Consider the following 21,432-nt stretch of genomic DNA (forward strand, 5'->3'; position numbering starts at 1 on the left):
ACCTGGCCACCTCACCTGCCACAAGTTGTGGATTGTCCACTTGCCATGTCACGTCACCTGCCACGTCACCTGGCCACGTCACCTGCCACAAGTTGTGGAATGTCCACTGGCCAAGTCACCTGCCACGTCAACTGGCCACGTCACCTGCCACAAGTTGTGGATTGTCCACTTGCCACGTCACCTGCCTCAAGTTGTGTATTGTCCACTTGCCACGTCATCTGCCATGTCACCTGGCCACGCCACCTGCCACAAGTTGTGGATTGTCCACTGGCCACGTCACCTGGCCACGTCACCTGCCACATCACCTGGCCACGTCAACTGGCCATGTCACCTGCCACAAGTTGTGGATTGTCCACTTGCCACGTCACCTGACCATGACACCTGCCACAAGTTGTGGATTGTCCACTTGTCACGTCACCTGCCACAAATGGATTATCCACTTGCCAAATCACCTGGCCATGTCACCTGCCACAAGTTGTGGATTGTCCACTGGCCACGTCACCTGGCCACGTCACCTGCCACAAGTTGTGGATTATCCACTTGCCATGTCACCTGGCCACGTCACCTGCCACATCACCTGGCCACGTCACCTGCCACGTCAACTGGCCACGTCACCTGCCACAAGTTGTGGATTGGCCACGCCACCTGGCCACGTCACCTGCCACAAGTTGTGGATTGTCCACTTGCCATATCACCTGGCCATGTCACCTGCCACGTCACCTGCCAAATCACCTGGCCACATCACCTGCCACGTCAACTGGCCATGTCACCTGCCACAAGTTGTGGATTGTCCACTTGCCACGTCACCTGACCACGACACCTGCCACAAGTTGTGGATTGTCCACTTGTCACGTCACCTGCCACAAGTGGATTATCCACTTGCCAAATCACCTGGCCACGTCACCTGCCACAAGTTGTGGATTGTCCACTGGCCACGTCACCTGGCCACGTCACCTGCCACAAGTTGTGGATTGTCCACTTGCCATGTCACCTGGCCACGTCACCTGCCACGTCACCTGCCACATCACCTGGCCACGTCACCTGCCACGTCAACTGGCCATGTCACCTGCCACAAGTTGTGGATTGTCCACTTGCCATGTCACCTGACCACGACACCTGCCACAAGTTGTGGATTGCCCACTTGTCACGTCACCTGCCACAAGTGGATTATCCACTTGCCAAATCACCTGGCCACGTCACCTGCCACAAGTTGTGGATTGTCCACTGGCCACGTCACCTGGCCACGTCACCTGCCACAAGTTGTGGATTGTCCACAATGCAATGCAAGCAATTACATTTTTTAATGTTTTTTTATGGTTTTTCATAATTTGCCATCATTTTTGAGATTTCTAATGTAAAAAAATAGGTCACCTTTAAAAACGCCTATAAACGAAATCGCGGCAAAACGCCGGTGCCGCGTTTAGCAGCGATTTGCCGCGATTTGCGTCTGAAACGCTAAAACTTTTGCGTCTGAACCCAAAATTTTGCTTCTGAAAAAACGAGCCTAAACCCAACTGCTTTAAAACGCAAAAAAATACGAATGTGTGCATGGACACATAGGATAACATTAAATGTGTTCAGGGGCAGTTGAAAAAAATGCCCAAATGGCCTGCTGGCCTGCATTTGATGGGACAAAGTGGCTGCATTTGATGGGGCACAGTGGCTGCATTTGATGGGGCACAGTGGCTGCATTTGATGGGACACAGTGGCTGCATTTGATGGGGCACAGTGGCTGCATTTGATGGGGCACAGTGGCTGCATTTGATGGGGCACAGTGGCTGCATTTGATGGGGCACAGTGGCTGCATTTGATGGGGCACAGTGGCTGCATTTGATGGGACAAAGTGGCTGCATTTGATGGGACACAGTGACTGCATTTGATGGGGCACAGTGGCTGCATTTGATGGGGCACAGTGGCTGCATTTGATGGGGCACAGTGGCTGCATTTGATGGGGCACAGTGGCTGCATTTTATGGGGCACAGTGGCTGCATTTGATGGGACAAAGTGGCTGCATTTGATGGGGCACAGTGGCTGCATTTGATGGGGCACATTGGCTGCATTTGATGTGACACAATGGCTGCATTTGATGTAGCACAGTGGCTGCATTTGATGTAGCACAGTTTCTGCATCTGATGGGGCACAGTGGCTGCATTTGATGGGGCACAATGGCTGCAATTGATGGGACAAAGTGGCTGCATTTGATGGGCACAGTGGCTGCATTTAATGGGGCACAGTGGCTGCATATAATGGGGCACAGTGGCTGCATTTGATGGGGCACAGTGGCTGCATATAATGGGGCACAGTGGCTGCATATAATGGGGCACAGTGGCTGCATTTGATGTTTTTGTTCAGTTTGATTGCTTCCCCCCAAAAAAAATGTTGAGCACCAGTGTGAGCCAAAAGGCTTGCACTCACAGATACTCCACTGAAAAGTTATCAATTCTCATGTCACTTTTCAGAGGCATTTGACAGACAGTAAGGAGGTGATGCCTAATTTCCTCCCTGCCTGTTTTAACCTCAGCCAGTCCCTCCAGATATTTCACTTTGTACTCCACCTTACTTTCATTACTCTTTATAGGTATTAGATGTTCTCTCACCTTATTCTTTGCACATCTAATACATAATGAGAGTTCTGGGAATAAGGTGGAGTTCAAAGTGAATTTCTAAACCTAAGTGGAGAACCCCTTTCAGAAGATTTGAGGATATTATTAAACTCAGAGACTGGTGGACTTAGGCCATCATAAATAGAGTGAAAATCTGCCAGTTCAGCAGAAATTTCAATCTATCAATGTGCAGACTGGTTATACAGACTCCGATCTATCAACTGACTTCAGTACAACAATGGGAAATGTCCAACGATTTCTCTCTGTTCCAGCAATGTGGAGTGATTTCTCTCTCTGTGCCACAAATGTGGAGCAGTCTCTCTCTCTGTGCGGGCATTCCATCATTAACCCCCGCCGCGTGCCCCCCCCCCCCCGGGCTGCTCAGTCTAAAATGCCCGGGCCTATTTTTTGTCCCAGTCCGGGCCTGATGATGGGCCATAGTAACGACTATCTGAAGTATCATGAACTCAATTTCTTAAAGACCTAAGCTGGACATTGACTATTTTGCCTAAATGAATGTGAATGAATCAGTGCTGTTATAATACATAGCTAAAAAATCTATTTTGTCCTTAATAAACTAAGATACTGGATTACCATTAAAGTATTGCACCGGATTTTGGATATCTAAAAAATCCTAAATTGGGTGTTTGAGTCAGATGCAGGCATGTACAGTACAAGGGATTTCTTCAAACATCCAAGTCATACAGTGTGATTGCGTTATATTTATACCATGAACTTTTTAGAAAAACTTTGGTCATGTTCAGTTTCTTCTTTTCTTCTTTTCTTATGAATGTGTTCTTTCCTTTAAGGGTAAAATGCATTGTCGAAGACAGATGTCTAAAAAGTGTAACGTTTGGGATATTTCCTTGCTTAGGTTGTGCACAATTTAGAAATATACTTTCACTCACTTAAGGATACCCTTTAAAATCAGGAGCTACTTTGCTTGTTGGTATTTGTTTTGGTATCACATTAAAGGCATTTACCACCTTTAGTGGAAATTTTTTTTTATAACTGAACCCATATTGAAAAAAAAATAAAAAAATTGCATTTATTAACACTTTGCACTGGAGCAGGCAGTCAGTGCCTTGTGGGTGCAATGTGCAGGCTTCTGCAGACCATTCCCCCAGCTCCAGGTTTGTATGGAGCTGGTAGAGTATGAACCTTTGGTTATGGAACAGGAGGAAAAAAACAATGAACTACAGTGGTGACACAACAGTCATTCTTAACCAGGGTTCCCCCAGAGGTTGATAGGGGTTCTTTGAGTTTGATTTTCCCATTTCCCATTGCCCAGTAACAAATAAATTCAAATTACTAGCAATAACCTCCAAAGCCATCCACAGCTCGGCCCCCAGCTACATCACTAACCTAGTCTCAAAATAACAACAAAATCCTTCTCTTTGTTCCTCCCAAGAGCTCCTGCTCTCTAGCATCCTTGGCACCTCCTCCCAACCTCACTTCCAGGACTTTTCCCTGAGCCTCTGCCATCATATTGAACTCCCTTCTCCAATCTGTCCAGCTATCTCCTACTCTGTCGACTTTTAGGTGATCCCTAAAAACCCTTCAACTGTATTTCCACTATCTCCATCAGCTCATTTCCCCACAGTTATCAGCTTTTGTATCATTTGGCCCTTCCTTTAAGATTGTAAGCGCTAATGAGAAGGGCCCTCTAATTCCTCCTGTATTGAATTGTATTGTTACTATACTGTTTGCCTTCATGTTGTAAAGCGCAGCACAAACTGTTGGTGCTATATAAATCCTGTATATTATTAATAATAATAATTTGATAGTGTCTGTATGGTCAACAATATATGTCAGAGCAAGGTGTATAAACCCAATATAATTTGTTGCTGCCTTTAAAGCTATCATTTCAACCACCACCATAAGGGGGGCATTCTTCAAATGTGTGTAGTTACCAGTCTTTTGCCGCGTACACATGATCATTTTTCGGCATGAAAAAAACTAAGTTTTTCGGCATGTAGAAAAAACATAGTTTTTTCCAACTTCATCATTAAAACGATGTTGCCCACACACTATCGTTTTAAAAAAATTCTCTAGCAAAGCGCGGTGACGTACAACACGTACGACGGCACTATAAAGGGGAAGTTCCAATGCGGATGACGCCACCCTTGCTGCTGCTTTAGCTGATTCCGTGTTAGAAAAAGACGATTTGCGCTTCTCTGTCTGTTACAGCGTGATGAATGTGCTTACTCCATTACGAATGGTAGTTTTACCAGAACGAGCGCTCCCGTCTCATAACTTGCTTCTGAGCATGCGCAGGTTTTTAATGTCGTTTTATCCAACACACGATCATTTTTTACAACCCGAAAAACGACATTGTTTAAAACGTTGTTAAAAAATGCAGCATGTTCGGGGGAAAAAAAATTCCCTTTTCAGAACCCGAAATCATGTGAAGCCCACACACGATAATTTTAAATGACATTTTTTTAAAATGTAGTTTTTTTCATGCTGAAAAATGATCGTGTGTATGCGGCATTACAAATGAAGAGGAGGAAGTTGGAGACTGTGGCCACTTACAGTATCTTTCTCTTCCTAGAGGGGCACTGGGACAGGATTATCGACCTGCAGAAATAGTTGAGGCTGAAGTTTTTTTTTTAGATTTATATATAAGTAGGTGGTATTTTTGAGTGTTGCCAATCAGTATATTATGGATAAAATAATAATAATAGCAACTTTTGCTTGCTTCCAAATCACTTGTAAGAAAAATAACCAGGATATCTTTCATGCAGACAGAATGGTTGTTTGGAGAGCTGTCCTCCCATAGTTAATCAAACAAGGTCTTATATTGTCTGTGAAAATATGCATAAGCTTCTTAGCTGCACCTTGAATAGATTTGTTTGTTGGTAGAACTGGTCGAGGAGATTATCAAGCACAGTCTAGAAGCTAATACAAATGTGAAAGCTTTACATTTTCAGCAAGATGATGGCAATCAGAAGACTGAATTTTTAGCACCGCAGTATGGAAGTAAAGACGAAAGACTCAGTGATAATACATGCGAATGTAGATGATAAATACAATAAACCCTATGCCATGCATAATCCCACAAATATTATTCATTCATTATGCACCTCAAGCTATAGTGTTCTATAGCTATAGCTTATGTAAATAGGTGTTTGTTAAGTCTGATTCTGACAAAAAGAGACCTAATTTTTGTTTATGTATTTTCCTTTGTAGTGCTTGCCGATCTTCTACCTAGATATGTTTAATAATGTTTAGGCATAAAATGTCAGCATGATTAGTCTATATATGTAATCTTTTATTGAAACAATATATTTCCAAAAATCTTGCTTCTGTATATAGTTTTTTTTTATGTACGTACCTGGGGCTAAAATATTAGCTTGCTATTTAACCACTTTCCCACTGGGCAACCCCCTTCCTAACTAGACCAATTTTCAGGTTTCAACGCTCTCACATTTTAACCACTTAAGGACCGGACCAATATGCTGCTAAATGACCCAAGGGGTTTTTACAATTCGGCACTGCGTCGCTTTAACAGACAATTGCGCGGTCGTGCGACGTGGCTCCCAAACAAAATTGGCGTCCTTTTTTCCCCACAAATAGAGCTTTCTTTTGGTGGTATTTGATCACCTCTGCGGTTTTTATTTTTTGCGCTATAAACAAAAATATAGCGCCAATTTTGAAAAAAATGCAATATTTTTTACTTTTTGCTATACTAAATATCCCCCAAAAACATATATAAATTATTTTTTTTCCTCAGTTTAGGCCGATACGTATTCTTCTACCTATTTTTGGTAAAAAAAATCGCAAAAGGCGTTTATCGATTGGTTTACGCAAAATTGATAGCGTTTACAAAATAGGGGATAGTTTTATTATTATTATTTTTTTACTACTAATGGCGGCGATCAGCGATTTTTTTCGTGACTGCGACATTATGGCAGACACTTCGGACAATTTTGACACATTTTTGGGACCATTGTCATTTTCACAGCAAAAAATGCATTTAAATTGCATTGTTTATTGTGAAAATGACAGTTGCAGTTTGGGAGTTAACCACAGGGGGCGCTGTAGGAGTTAGGGTTCACCTAGTGTGTGTTTACAACTGTAGGGGGGGGGTGTGGCTGTAGGTCTGACGTCATCGATCGAGTCTCCCTATAAAAAGGATCACTCGATCGATGCAGCCGCCACAGTGAAGCACAGGGAAGCCGTGTTAACATACGGCTCTCCCCATTCTTCAGCTCCGGGGATCGATCGCGAGGGGGCGGCTAGAAACGAATAGCCGCGCCCTCGTCCCGGATGGCTCCCTGCAGGAATCCGACCGTCGCATGTAGCGGGGGGGGGGGTCCCGATCGGACCCCCGACCCACGTCTAGGCAGGGACGTACAGGTACCCCAATGTGCCTGTACGTGCCATTCTGCCGACGTATATGTACATGCGGAGGTCTAGAAGTGGTTAAATGACAATTACTCGGTCATGCAACACTGTACCCATTTGAAATTTTTGTCCCTTTTTTACACAAATAGAGCTGTCTTTAGGTAGTATTTTATCACCACAGTTTTTTTTTTTTTCTCTCTATAAAAAAAAAAATATATATTTTTTTATCATTTGTGTTATAAAATTTAGCACATTTGTAATTATTCTTTATAAATTTTGGCCAAAATTTATACTGCTACATACATATATTTGGTAAAAAAAATAACCCAAATCAATGTATATTATTTGGTCTTTGTGAAAGTTTTAGAGTCTACAAGCTATGGTGCCAATCGCTGAAAATTGATCACACATGATGTACTGATGGCCTATCTCATTTCTTGAGACACTAATGCTGGCCATACACTATACGAAAAATCGACTGAAATTCGGTCATTTGGCCAGTTTGTTTTTCGTCCAGTTAATGGGCACAAAATTGATAATTGTTGGGAAATTTTTGAGCCGAAAAAATGAAGGACTAGATTGGAAATTTTCTGCCGAACGAATGATAAATTGAAAGGTTAGTGTTTCCCGTCCGAACTGTTTGCACTAGGTATATGTAGAAAAACAAACAAAAAACTGATTCATTTATGTCCACTGAATGTTTTATTGGTCATTACATTATGGCACTATCGTTTGCTCTTATGGGCGAATGTCTGTTTTTTTTTTAAATGGGTTCAGCCAATTTTTTCGTATAGTGTATGGCAGGGCTCAAAATTTCAAATCCTGAGCTACTAGTCAGGCCTTAAGGGTTACTCGCCACTAGTTGCCCCAACTGATCCCTACCCTACACCGCCCCCCCAAACACACCCCCATAAATTATCTCATGAAATTACACTTAAATGTTTTATGCAGAATTTAGTTACAAAAATAAATATTAACAACTTTATGACTGCAGCCTCACCTGTGCCAACCATAGCAGCCTCACCTGTGCCCACCATGACAGACTCACCTGTGCCCACTATTGCAGCCTAAGCTCACCTGTGCCCACCATTGCAGCCTCAGCTCACCTCTGCCCGCCATTGCAACCTCAGCTCACCTGTGCCATTGCAGCCTCAGCTCACCTGTGTCATTGCAGCCTCAGCTCACTGTGCCCCCATTGCAGCCTCAGCTCACTGTGCCTACATTGCAGCTTCAGCTCACTGTGTCTCCATTGCAGATTTAGCTCACTGTGCCCCCATTGCAACTTCAGCTCTTTGTGCCCCCATTGCAGATTCAGCTCACTGTGCCCCCATTGCAACTTCAGCTCACTGTGCCCCCATTGCAACTTCAGCTCACTGTGCCCCCATTGCAGATTCAGCTCACTGTTCCCCCCATTGCAATGTCAGATCACTGTGCCCCCATTGCATATTCAGCTCACTGTGCCCCCATTGCAGCCGTGGCTCACCTGTGCAAGAGGATCATCACAAGGAAGAGAGCATGCAGCAAGAGAAAAGCAGCGGGATTACAGAGTGGATAGCCCCCTTTCACACTGAGGCAGTTTTCAGGTGTTTTAGTGCTAAAAACAGCGCCTGAAAACTGCCTGAAAACTGCCTCTCATGCTTCGCCAATGTGAAAACCTAAGTGCTTTCACACTGGGGCGGTGGGCTTGCGGGACGGGAAAAAAGTCCTGCAAGCAGCATCTTTGGGGCAGTGAAGAAGCGCTGTATACAGTGCTCCTAAACTGACCCTGCCCATTGGAATGTCCCACTGTGTTTCAAACAAACAAAAAAAAGAGAGGTTTTGGCTAAAGATATATTGAATGGGAGCCTAGAGCTCCATTTGTCTGCTGGAAATATGGAATCGAAAATTTTGATAGAATAATTCATAGACGATATTTTATTTTATTTTTTATGCTGCCCATTAGTGATAAATTGCTTAAGCAGAAGTACCATTTAGAGCAGAGGTCTCAAACTGGCAGCCCTCCAGGCCCCCCCTGCTTTAGAGATGCACCTACTGCTGGTTAACATTTTCTGTTTTACAATACAATCTTGTGTTAATAAAATGTAGTATGATTTTTTGGAATCTGAGAAAACCTGTAATAAAATAAATAATAATTTCTCATTGCCTGTTAAGGTCAGTAACCTCCATAAATCAGATTGACTCGTTTTGTGAATATTAAACACTGAGATATGGCAAACTGTAATGCTGGCATGACCCTGCATACATACAGTTATATTGCAGTACAATGCTTCTCTACAGCAAACACAAATTCATTATCCCTTGAACAAGTTCACGTACGTTTATCACACTGTAGAATATTTTACTGTCTTTTTTAAATATAATCTGTCTAGAAACATTAACTATTACATCATGCATATTACTATACACCGATCAGCAATAACCTAAAATTTAGTATGGCCCCCTTTTGCTAAAACAGTCCTGACTAGAGTTGAGCGGACACCTGGATGTTCGGGTCCGAACCCGAACTTAAAAAAAAAAAGTTCGGGTTCGGTGCGAGCCCGAACTCCGAACCCCATTGTAGTCAATGGGACACGGACTTTTAGAAAAGAAAAATGCGCGGAGGTCCCCGCAAATTCAATAACCAGACCCTTTAGGTCTGGTATGGATATTAAGGGGAACCCCGCCGTCAATTTAAAACAAAAATGACGTGCGGTTCCCCCTAAATATCCATAACCAGACCCGTTATCCGAGCACGTTGACCTGGCCTGCCGCAGAAAAGAAGGGGGGGGGACAGAGTGCGGCCCCCCCTCTCCTGAACCGCACCAGGCCACATGCCCTCAACATGGGGAGGATGTCCTCATGTTGATGGGGACAAGGGTCTCATCCCCACAACCCTTGCCCGGTGGTTGTGGGGGTATGCGGGCGGGAGGCTTATCAGAATCTGGAAGACCCCTTTAACAAAGGGGACCCCCAGATCCTGACCCCCCCCCCTGTGTGAAATGGTAATGGGGTACACTGTAGCCCTACCATTTCACGAAGGAAGTGTAAAGTCTTGTAAAAAAAACACACACACACGTAGAATAAAGTCCTTTATTAATAATAAAAAAAAAACTCCAGCGGTGATAATCCACTCGTTCCCGGATTCCTGCTCCAACGTTGTCCCGATCCTGCGACGGCTGTGGGTGATCTCCAGCGATGAGAAGATCCTGCGACGGCCGGGTGATCTCCGCTCCAGCGATGAGAAGATCCATCCGGAGCGCAGCATCCCCGACCTCCTATCAGCGCTAGACACAGCCCAGCGAATGACGTGCTGGAGCTTATATACTTATATATATATAGAGGAGGCATGGCCACCTGTCACGTGACCCCGCACCCTCTGACATACCCTCTGCTACGTCACTGGGGAAGCCCAGGAAGAGGGAAGCGCGAACACCGACACATTTCAGGAATATGGACCCTGAAATTGACCTACTATTTTGAAGCTACCTGGCTCTCATGATTAATCAGTAGCTTTAATGTATTCAAATTCACTAACCTCGGCCTTTGACTTCTCTGTGACTTTGTCATTATGCATGCTTGCTCAAACTCGGGATTACAGAAAGCATTGCCACCTATGGATCAATATGACAAACTGGCAGCTAGCAAGCAACAGGTTTCTTTTAAATATTTTGTTTCATCGATAAAAAACATTATAAAGGTCAGCCTAATGTAAAAAAAAAAAAAAAAAAATGCTTAGAATTTTTTACTACATAAGCATCAGACACTTACATAAGCAACTGAAAGTCATTTAGAATTTTTGAAAACTTATGATAATGATACCATTGTGATAATTCAGCTACCCCATATGTGACTAATTCACTAACATTTGATATTTTCTCAGCAGCGCATGCTTTAGCAATGGTGTACCTATAATAAAAATTGTGAAAAAAACAAAAAAAAAGGCCATAGTTTATACATGTAGGCTTTGGCTCTCATTCATTGTTGCATGCAAATTTACATTTTAACCCTTTCACGCCGACGGAACGCATATATGCGTCCTCGGCTTTCAGGGGTTATACCGGGATGATGCCTGCAGCCGCAGGCATCATCCCGGTACCGTTGTTCAGAGCGGGCGATCGGCTTTCCAAACATAACAACCGATGCGGCTAAAAGCCGCTCGGTTGTTATGCCGGAGAAGCGGGAGGGGACATCCCCCCCCTCCCGCCGCCTCTCGCCGCTCTGACCGGGCCTCCCGTCCCACCGGGAGACCCGATCCACGATCCGGCGCCTCCAGCGTCTCGGCGCGCTCTGAAACAAAGCCGTAAACGGCTTTGATTCAGTGTCCGCATTGAAACCACGGAAGCTGCGTCATGACGTCACTTCCGGGTTTCTCAGATGCCAATGGCGCCGGATTTAAAAAAGTACACAGTATTCAGAATCGCCGTTTTCGGCGATCTGAATACTTTGAAGTGCAAAGGAGGGCTCGGAGGTCTTTTAGACCCCCGATCCCTCCATAAAGAGTACCTGTCACGACCTATTGCTGTCACAAGGGATGTTTACATTCCTTGTGACAGCAATAAAAGTGATCAAAATGTAAAAAAAAAAAAAAAAAAATTTAATATTAGAAAAAATAAATAAATAAGAAAACAAAAAAAAAATTTTTTAAAGCGCCCCCCTCCCCGCGAGCTTGCGCAGCAAAGAAAGCGCATATGGAAGTCGCGCCCGCATATGAAAACGGTGTTCAAATAACACATGTGAGGTATCGCCGCGATCGTAAGAGCGAGAGCAATAATTATAGCACTAGGCCTACTCTGTAACTCTAACCTGGTAACCGTAAAAAAAGTTTAAAGCGTCGCCTATGGAGATTTTTAGTTACCGTAGTTTGTCGCCATTCCACGAGTGCGTGCAATTATAAAGCGTGTCATGCTTGGTATCTATTTACTCGGCATAACATCATCTTTCACATTATGCAAAAAAATTGGGCTAATTTTACTTTTTCATTTTTTTAAAATTCATGAAAGTAAATTTTTCCCAAAAAGTTGTGTTTAAAACACCGCCGCACAAATACCGTATGACATAAAATATTGCAACAATCGCCATTTTATTCTCTAGATTCTCTGCTAAAAATATATATATAATGTTTGGGGGTTCTAAGTAATTTTCTAGCCAAAAATATGGATTTTAACTTGTAAACACCAAATGTCATACATAGGCATAGGCATGAAAGGGTTAATGATGAATACAGATACTTATGCTGCTTTATTTTCTCTGAGAGCCTGGTGTATGGGTAATGAAAGCATGAAGTATGAGTTAATTGGAGCTGCTGCTTTGTCACATGTGCCTTTCCTACCTTAGTGAGCAATTATAGATTCATTTTACATTTATTTCTGAACACACAGATTACTTTGCCCACCCTATTTGCATTTAAATAAACAGCATTATGCCAATGTTCAATGCTCTCTGCCAATGGGGACTGCAACAAATGCATTTAATATGAGTGTATGCATTAGCAAATAAGTTTGAAAAATTAATTCAGTGGGTGTGCCAACGGAAATCTCTACGCCTTCATGAGAACCAGCAACAGAAGCTTGCCGATCATCTTCATATTGATTTATCCTTTCTGTTGTTTAAGACCAGCCCCATGTGATTTTGGTTCCAAGGCTGGAAGTTGGAATATTTTTTTTTTTTTAGCAATCACATGTAATCTACTGATAATAGTTAAGAGAGAATTACTCAATATAATTATGCCAATAACAAAAGTATGTATAAGCCCTGGTTCACACTGGGTACGATTTGGAACGATTTGAGATGCGATTTGACATGTCAAATTGCATCTCAAATCGGCGGCAATTGTCGGCAATGGCACTGTCCTAATCAGTGCGACGCTGCATCTGCGATTTCAAAAAGTAGATCCTGTACTACTTTTTGCGATTTCGGGCAGCCGCATTTTACCGCGATTTTCAATTCGCAGCAGTGTGAACCTAGGCTAAAAGGGATTCAGCACAGCAGATTTATTATGGACAATTAACAGCTGGATAGTACTTTTTTTACCCTGTTATCCTTGTTCGATTTGGGTTTTTTCCCACTGTTCATGGTAAGCAGATTTTGTTGCGTAATAGCAAGTCTACCCATCCATAACAGTGGTACTTACTAAGTGGCATAATGGCATAAACATTATCACTACCACTGCCTGCTTTAGGGACTGGGGATGGAAAGGGTTTCCATTCTGGGAGCTTGTCAGGCAGATTCAACTTAGAAAATATGTGTGCATGAAAAAATAATGCAAATCCAGTAGTGCTGCAGATATGATTATTAACAGTCCCACCCCCACTACTTCTCATATTATTACAGTAAATGAAAGGAAACATTACATCGAATGAGGGATAATCAAAAACACTGAAAATAATCTTATGTTCAAATAAAATGTATTTTGGTAATGTACTGAGTCAGTGCGCCCCTCTCTTTTTGATGTTTTTCATTTTATTGTTCCTGAGTTGACCCAACTCGTCAGAAACCTTTCCCTTCCCAATGCACCCTCACCAGCAGGGTCACTGTCCCACCCTGTTCTACCACTCCCTCCAGGTGTGCCAGAATGATGTGGGTACCCTATTATACACCAAGATGGCTTCCAGAGATCTTGAGAGGGTCCAACCAGACAGTTGACGTTTCTCTGACAACTAACGAGTCCATGAGGAGACAAGTCCCCTAACAGACTCCCCCACATCTGTAATAACGGCCACCTACTAGATGGAGGGAAATCTGCACCTGCCTACAAGATGATTTGGGGTGCATAGGAGGAGACTTCAGAACGTATGTTGCTAGTCACAGATCCCCTTTGTAGTAGGGAGAATTTATTTAGCTATCTTAGTAGTGTAGGTTTATTGCCCTTAGAGCTTCTAGTTATCCTGTCCAACACTGAAATTAACCCTGTATGCCTAATGCAGTCTTCGTCATGCTGTAAAGAATCACATTTTCAGTTTTGGTTATAGAGTAATTGTGTGCTAAAAATGATGTCATGATATACAATATTATGACAATTATTATTTTTTTAGCTGGCTACAAGATCAGCTCTTTCAGCACGGACATACAGTGAAAGGGGTGGGAGGATTTACACTGAAGGCCTAAGATCGGAAATGTTAAAAAAGACTGAGCCACTGAGAAGTTAGCTGTTAAGCTAATGTTAAAAGTTAACTTCCGGCACTGATGCCCCCCTCTAACCTGTCCACATCAGCTGACATTTCTACTGCTTTCTGTCTTAAATGTATACCTACTAATAACAGTAGGTAGGTCCCCAGGGGACCCCATCAAAATGTTCCTATGGGGCCCTTGATCTGAAGTTACGCCCCTGCAGCTTGTAGCAACAACTTAAGCTGTCAGTCAGAATATAGCAAACACATCAGTTCTCAGCAGGTGTATGTGCTAAGTGCATTTGGGATTCTAGTGATTCACAGGTGTCATTATTGAAATCATGGTACTTGCAAACTGGTATCTGGTTGAAACATTAAAAGTACTTAATGTTTCATTAATAACTTTTCATTGTACAGCAAACTCTTTTTTAGGTGACTGCCTTTATTTCTATAGCGGAACTAAATAAAAAAATATTGCACTCTCCATTCTCCATTCTAAAGTTCCAAATCTATAATAAAACCCAAACACTCTTTTTTATACTTTAGGTGGAGTAGTGACGTGTTAAAACCCCCTTCAGGTGCAAATACGGTCTGTTATTTGGAAGATTCATTGGGGGAAATTTCTCAAAATTGGAGCAGCCAGAATCTGGAGGAGTTGTGCATGGAAACCAATAAGCGTCTATCTTCAGCTTGTGCAATTAGGCTTTGAAAATTAAAGACAGAATCTGATTGGTTGCCATACACAGATACTCCAGATTCTGACTGCTCCAGTTTTGATAAATTCTCCTGGTACAGCAAGTTGAACAAAAAAAAACTGTCAGCTCTGGTTTGGAGCCGATGTACTAACTATTCAAAATTAGTATAGCAATCTCCCCTGCTGAGCTATTGTGTTCTAACAGGGAGACACCAGCCCCCCCGCCAGACAACTCCAATCAGCACTCTCCACCATTGGCTGAGAGTGCTGATTGGGAGTTCATGGGCTGCAAGTTTACGGTCTTAACTGTCTATATTTATCCTGTTAACCCATTCCCCCTCCCAGCTTCCACACATATGCATCTGTGTCTAAGTGAGTGTGCTCTTAGCACCACAACTAAGCTGTAGCCAGCAGCTCTGATGCATACTTATGACTGAGAGCTTCTGGTCACAGGATCGGAAAGCCCGCCTTTGCTCGTTACACCCCTTCCCCCCACATTTAGATCTTCTTAGGGGGCTGGGAGGAAATTAAAAAACTATAACTTGAGCAGATATAGAGGGGAATATTCTAAGGGGGACACCTCTTCCAGTGAGAACTGGCATTTTTTCTAAATTTCAAGATATTTCCTGTTTTGTCGCTGGAACAAGAAGTGGAGGAAAAGCTATCCAAAAGGGACAAAGATGGAAATAAATTACTGTGTTTTGGATATAGTTTAACTCAAAGACCAAAAACAATGTATTCAATGTCGTTGAGTAATCTAGCAAAAAAATATTTCTGTCTATACAAAAATATGGTAAGCTAAGATTATTTGGGGAAAAGTTTCTTTCTTGGCAATAGTAGAGTAGCATGGTGGCTAAGAAGGTAGGAATTTTTGCAATGGTGGTTTCTTGGATCAAGTTCTGCCAAGGGCATAATTTCCATTGAGCTTGCATTTCCTCTGGTCTAGTTTTCACTTTAAGCATCACTAAAATCGCTGCTCGGCTTTGACAATGCCTTGCCGATTAGCCTAGAAAATGGGCATTGCTGTTTTTAAAATGTGGTTTTTGACTTGGGATTCGGCACCTGAAATAAGTAATGTTTGCTGAACATGTCCTAAACTGAACCCACTATTCCAAAAAGTGGTCTCTAGTAATGTACTGCCACCTGTCCTAGATTTAGACATACTTTGTTATTAGTGACAGTATGGAGGTCAGGGGGGCGCCCCATTAAAATGTTCCTATGGGGCCACATGATCTGTAGTTACATCCCTGCTGCTGAAAAAAAAGCTTAACCTGTCAGTCTGCATATAACAAACACGTCAGTTCTCAGCAGGTGTATGTAGCAAGTGCATTTGGGATTAGTGATTTACAGTGCCATTATTGAAATCCTAGTGCTTGGTGTTTGTAGGTTTTTATTTAACGAAGGTGCATTCAATGTTGTTGAGTAATCTAGGAGAAGATGGCAGAACAGAGATCAGTAAATAGCAAAAATCTATCAGTACAAAAGTACAGTAAGCTAAGATTATTAAAGGAAAAATACACATATTGTAGCTTTTTTTTCTCTGACAATAGTAGGGCAGCATGGTGGCTGAGAAGGTAGCACATTTTGTAAGGGTGGTTTCTTGGTTTGAGTTCTGCCAGGAGCATGATCAGCATCAAGGTTATATTTTTTACTGGTCTAGGAATACATTTCAGCACTATACAAATAAGTATAAGTAGATTGTTTCCCAGTTTTAATGGATTTGTTCTTTATTACAGATATCAACATGGCAGGTGAACCAAAACCATACAGACCAAAGTTGGGAAGTAAAAGACCAATATCATCTTTGTACAGGTATGTTTAATCAAATGTTTCTTTTATCTCCTCCTGGAAAATGCTTTCCCCTTACACAATATGTAAATATATATTTAAAAAAAAACGGGGCTGTCAAGGGTGACCACCAGGAGTATATCCAAAGCTGTAAAATTCACATCTTTTATTACAAAATCACTAAAGATCTCTAACAAAATTGTATACAAACGTACAATAAAAGAAAATCAATAGACGCTTAACCCTTGGATATCAACGCATTGGATGTCTCTCTCTCTCTCTTGCTTCGTGTATATATATATATATATATATATATATATATATATATATATATACAGGCATACCCCACTTTTAAGTACAGAATGGGGTTTATTTACTAAAGCTGGAAAGCGCAAAATCAGGCTCACTTCTGCATAGAAACCAATGAGCTTCTAACCCCAGCTTGTTCAATTAAGTCTGGTAATAAAACCTGGAAGCTCATTGGTTTTCATGCAGAAGTGAGCCTGATTTTGCGCTTTCCAGATTTTATTAAATAAACCCCATTGTGTACTTAAAAGTGGGGTATGCCTGTATATATATCAATATCATCCTTGACAGCCCCTGTTCTTTCTTTTTATATTGTCTTGTTAATGTACATATTTACCCTGACTTACACAATATACATTACCTCATGGCATTCAGATTTTCAGACTTCTGGTGTTTCTAATTCTACCTTTAGGTGTTTTTTTGCAGTGATTAGCACTTTTGTCTTGCAGAACTGGGGTCCTCAGTTCAAATTCTGTTCAGAACTCCATCTTCATGGGGTTTGCATGTTCTTCCTGTGATTGTGTGAGTTTCCTCCAGGTACTCCAGTTTTCCTCCGAAACTTGAAACAAATGCTGGTAGGTTATTTGGCTTCTTTTTAAATTGGCCCTAGCATGTATGTGTGCAGGTGAGGTAGGGACCTTGGCTCCTTGAGGGCAGGGACATATGTGAATGTACAGTTTGTTACGCCGTTCGTAAATTACTGTATAAATGCTTGTAATAATAATAATAATCTTGTGTGCAACCAGAGGCTTTGGGTTGGTTGTAGGTTTAATTCTGATGTGCATTCACAACTAAACTAAGCACGCAAAAGAACACAGTTGTAGGAATTCAAAAAAGCACTACTAGAAACAGAAGACTGGGTGCTACAATGCTGTTACATCATAAAAGAGGACCCTAACAGATTGACCTTTTGTTGGCTAAAATTGAATTTCAGTCAAAATCTAACTAAGGCTAAACCTACTCTCACCTTCATTATAAGACTATTCTATCTACAGTACCCTGTGGATAAAAAATAAAAAAATACATATGCTTACCTGTTCTGAATTCGCTCTGGTGTGGTCACATGATCTCTCCAGCAACCGCTTCAGTGTACAGGAGAGATCGCTGAAAACAGCTGAAAATGCCTGTGCAGTGACCCAAAGTGTCACCTATAGGCTTACTATGGGGCATCCATTGCGGGCTATCTCCCTCCTCTACACTGAAGCCAATCATGTAACCGAACTCAGGCAGCTTCAAAACAGGAAACTATATGCATCTTTTATTCCACAGGGTAGATACAATAGTCTTACAATTGGGGTGGGAGTAGATTTAGACTTAGTTCGATTTTGACTTTAAAATAACTAACAGTTACTAGTAGTCTAATTCAGAAGCCTGTGTAACAGGGTGACAACACAGGAGCACAATTGAGACAGAAGCTCATGTAGTCACTCTATAACAAGGATCTTCATGGCAGGATCACCAGGTGTTGCTCTAATGAAAGTGACAGATTTGAAAATATCCACATTTCATTAACATCCTAAAGCTTACATTAACTTCTTCAACCCGGGCCATAGCAAAAAAAAGGCCACAAGGTGGCTCTACAATGCCGGGAGGGCATCTTTTTACGGCCTCTGGTCCTCCGGCCACTGGGGGGCGCGCGTGTCGGCATTACTAGTAAAAAAAAAATAATAAAAAAAAATGTCAGAATTCTATCCCCTATTTTGCAGCTGCTATAACTTTTGTGCAAACCAATCACTATACGCTTATTGCAATTTTTCCCCCAAAATATGTAGAAGAGTACGTATCGGCCTGAACTGGAAATTATTATTTTTTTTTAAAAAAATGGGAATTTATTATAGCAAAAAGTAATAAATATTGTGTTTTTTTTAAAATTGTCGCTCTTTTTTTGTTTATAGCGCAAAAAATAAAAACCGCAGAGGTCACCAAAAGAAAGATCTATTTATGGGAAAAAAAGGACGTCAATTTTGTTTGGGAGCCACGTTCCACGTTGCGCAATTTTCATTTAAACCGCGACAGTGCTGAAAGCTATGTGCCCAGTAAGCAAGTGGTTACATTTTAGTGAGTGGATTTCAGTGGCGACCAGTAGTAATTATTTTTTGAGGGGGGGCGGCAAACAGTAACCTCCTGGTCGGTCAGCATTAGGTCGGTCGGGTGGGCAGCGTTTCTCCCAGGCTTCATCAGTTGCTTTCCCGCCCCCTGCTCTCCACGGCCATCGCATCGGCTTCAGTTTCCTCCCTCCTACTCAGCGGCCAATTTGGACTCTTCTCTTTTCGGCCAATGAGAAGTAGGGTCTCAGACGTGCTTCTGATTGGTCGGGTTGAGGATCTGTGTTTCAATAGCGAATATTCATTTGCTGTTGTAACACCTGGGTGGGTTCCTGGTGCAATACTCTATGCCACAAGCCCACCCTATTTTAAAGCCTATTAGAGTTTCTGGCTCTAATCAGGTGCTTCAAAAAAAACACACCCACCACTGTAATTCACACGCCTGGCATCCTGAAAGGGGCCGGATGCACGAATAGGGGGTGACAGTGTCCTGTCAAAATAGCAGCCGTGTATAGAGAATGGGGGTGGAGGCCATGGATAGGCGGGCTGCAACTGTAGTGGGTTTATATATACTTTATTAGGCAATGTGGATGGTAAAAAATGTAACAAATGGAAGTGAAGGGTGTCGTTGTATTCCCCACATGTTATGCTCTAATTATGTAAATTCAGCTATAAGTGGTCCTCAGCTGTAGCTGTACCACATCTACGTAATGTCATAATGTTCATCAACATTGTATACAATGGTTCTGCTCCATAATCTTCCACTGCTAGTGCAAATTTATTTAAGAACCCTTTAAAAAATGAAGTGGTGTGGTTTAATTGTCTAATTTACATGTAGGCCTTGAATATTACTTGAAATGTAATATCCATCAGTTAAATGTCTCTGCGCGATTATGGTGCTTCCTGAAATCTCTAATACATTTTCTTTTCAGCAGCCTTTGAGCTATAAGATGTGTCACTGCCGATTAGCTTCTGACTGTGAGGATAGCCATCAATGGTGCTGAACCTAAAGAGCAACTGATTAGTCTTCAGAGAAAGTGACAGAATCAGCATCTATTCAAGACATTCGTGCTTTTGTTTTAAACGCTTGCTATAATTGAAAATGGCACCAAAATGACTTTCAGTAAGTTTGATGCCAAATTACATTGTAATAACTGACCGCAAACCTTGAATTCAATAAGTGCCAATACAAATAAGGGATCTATCCTTCAGTAATGTTTGTCAAAGGCCTTAGTTAAAGCAACCTACCGAGCTTGCCAGAACCCCCTCTTGATGGAGCCTATTCCACATTTTCACAGCTCTTACTGTGAAGAAACCTTTCCATATTCAGCGATAAAATCTCTTTTCTTCTAGATGTAAAGCATTCCCCCTTGTCCTCTGTGTTGAACTTAAAGGGGTTGTAAAGGTAAAAAAATGTTTTCCTAAATAGCTTCCTTTACCTTAGTGCAGTCCTCCTTCACTTACCTCATCCTTCGATTTTGCTTTTAAATGTCCTTATTTCTTCTGATAAATCCTCACTTCCTGTTCTTCTGTCTGTAACTACACACAGTAATGCAAGGCTTTCTCCCTAGTGTGGAGTGTCGTGCTCTCCCCCTCCCTTGGACAACAGGAGAGTCAGGACACCCACTAACACACAGCTCCTTTCTCTATCTGCAACGTAGAGATCGTCCTGACTCTCCTGTAGTCCAAGGGAGGGGCGAGCACGGCATTCCACACCAGGGAGAAAGCCTTGCATTACTGTGGTAAGTTACAGACAGAAGAACAGGAAGTGAGGATTTCTCTAAGAAATAAGGACATTTAAAAGCAAAATTGAAGGATGAGGTAAGTGAAGGAGGACTGCACTAAGGTAAAGGAAGCTATTTAGGATTTTTTTTTTTACCTTTACAACCCCTTTAAAGTGAATAACTCAACACTAAGTCCAATGTACTGTATTTGTACATGTTGATCATATCCCCCCTTAAGCTCCTCTTCTCAAGAAAGAATAAATTCAGTTAGTCTAATCTTTCCTCATAGCTGTGCTCCTCCATGTCTCTTATCAGTTTCGATACCCTTCACTGCACTTTCTCCAGTTCCCCGATATCCTTTTTAAAAATGGGTGTTCAAAACTGAACTGCATTATCCAGATGAGGTCTTACTAATGATTTGTACAGGGGCAAAATGATATCCCTCTCTCTGGAGTCCATACCTCTCTTAATACAAGCTCGCTTTGAAAACCGCAGCTTGGCATTGCATGCTATTATTAAAGAGGGGGTTCACCCTATAAATTTTTTCTAGCATTAAATGAAGCATAGTAGCTTCCAGAGGGAAGATGATTGACGGCCGGCTCTGGCGCGTCACGCTTCTCCGAAAATAGCCGAAATAGGACTTGGCTCTTCACGGCGCCTGCGCATAGTCTGTGCGCAGGCGCCGTATAGTGCCGTGAAGAGCCAAGACCTACTCCGGCTATCTTCGGGGAGCGTGACGTGCCATAGTCGGCCGTCAATCATCTTCCCTCTGGATAGGAATGCCCATTCCCCGCGGGGAGTCGGATACTTCACTATAGGATTAAACAGTGAGTACAG

At 42.3% G+C, this 21,432-nt stretch overlaps 1 protein-coding gene across 5 annotated transcripts in view; it reads left to right on the forward strand.

Moving 5' to 3' along the window:
- The window catches only part of RALYL (RALY RNA binding protein like), a 1,196,807-nt gene that overhangs the window by 997,253 nt on the left and 178,122 nt on the right, over nucleotides 1–21,432 (forward strand). For all 5 annotated transcript variants that reach the window (XM_040354532.1, XM_040354535.1, XM_040354531.1 and 2 more), the window contains one exon: nucleotides 16,469–16,544. In XM_040354532.1, coding sequence (XP_040210466.1) covers nucleotides 16,469–16,544 — 76 coding nt within the window. The remainder of the gene's footprint in view (nucleotides 1–16,468; nucleotides 16,545–21,432) is intronic.

This window comes from Rana temporaria, chromosome 5 (assembly GCF_905171775.1).
Source record: "Rana temporaria chromosome 5, aRanTem1.1, whole genome shotgun sequence".
Classification (NCBI taxonomy): Eukaryota; Metazoa; Chordata; class Amphibia; order Anura; family Ranidae; genus Rana; species Rana temporaria.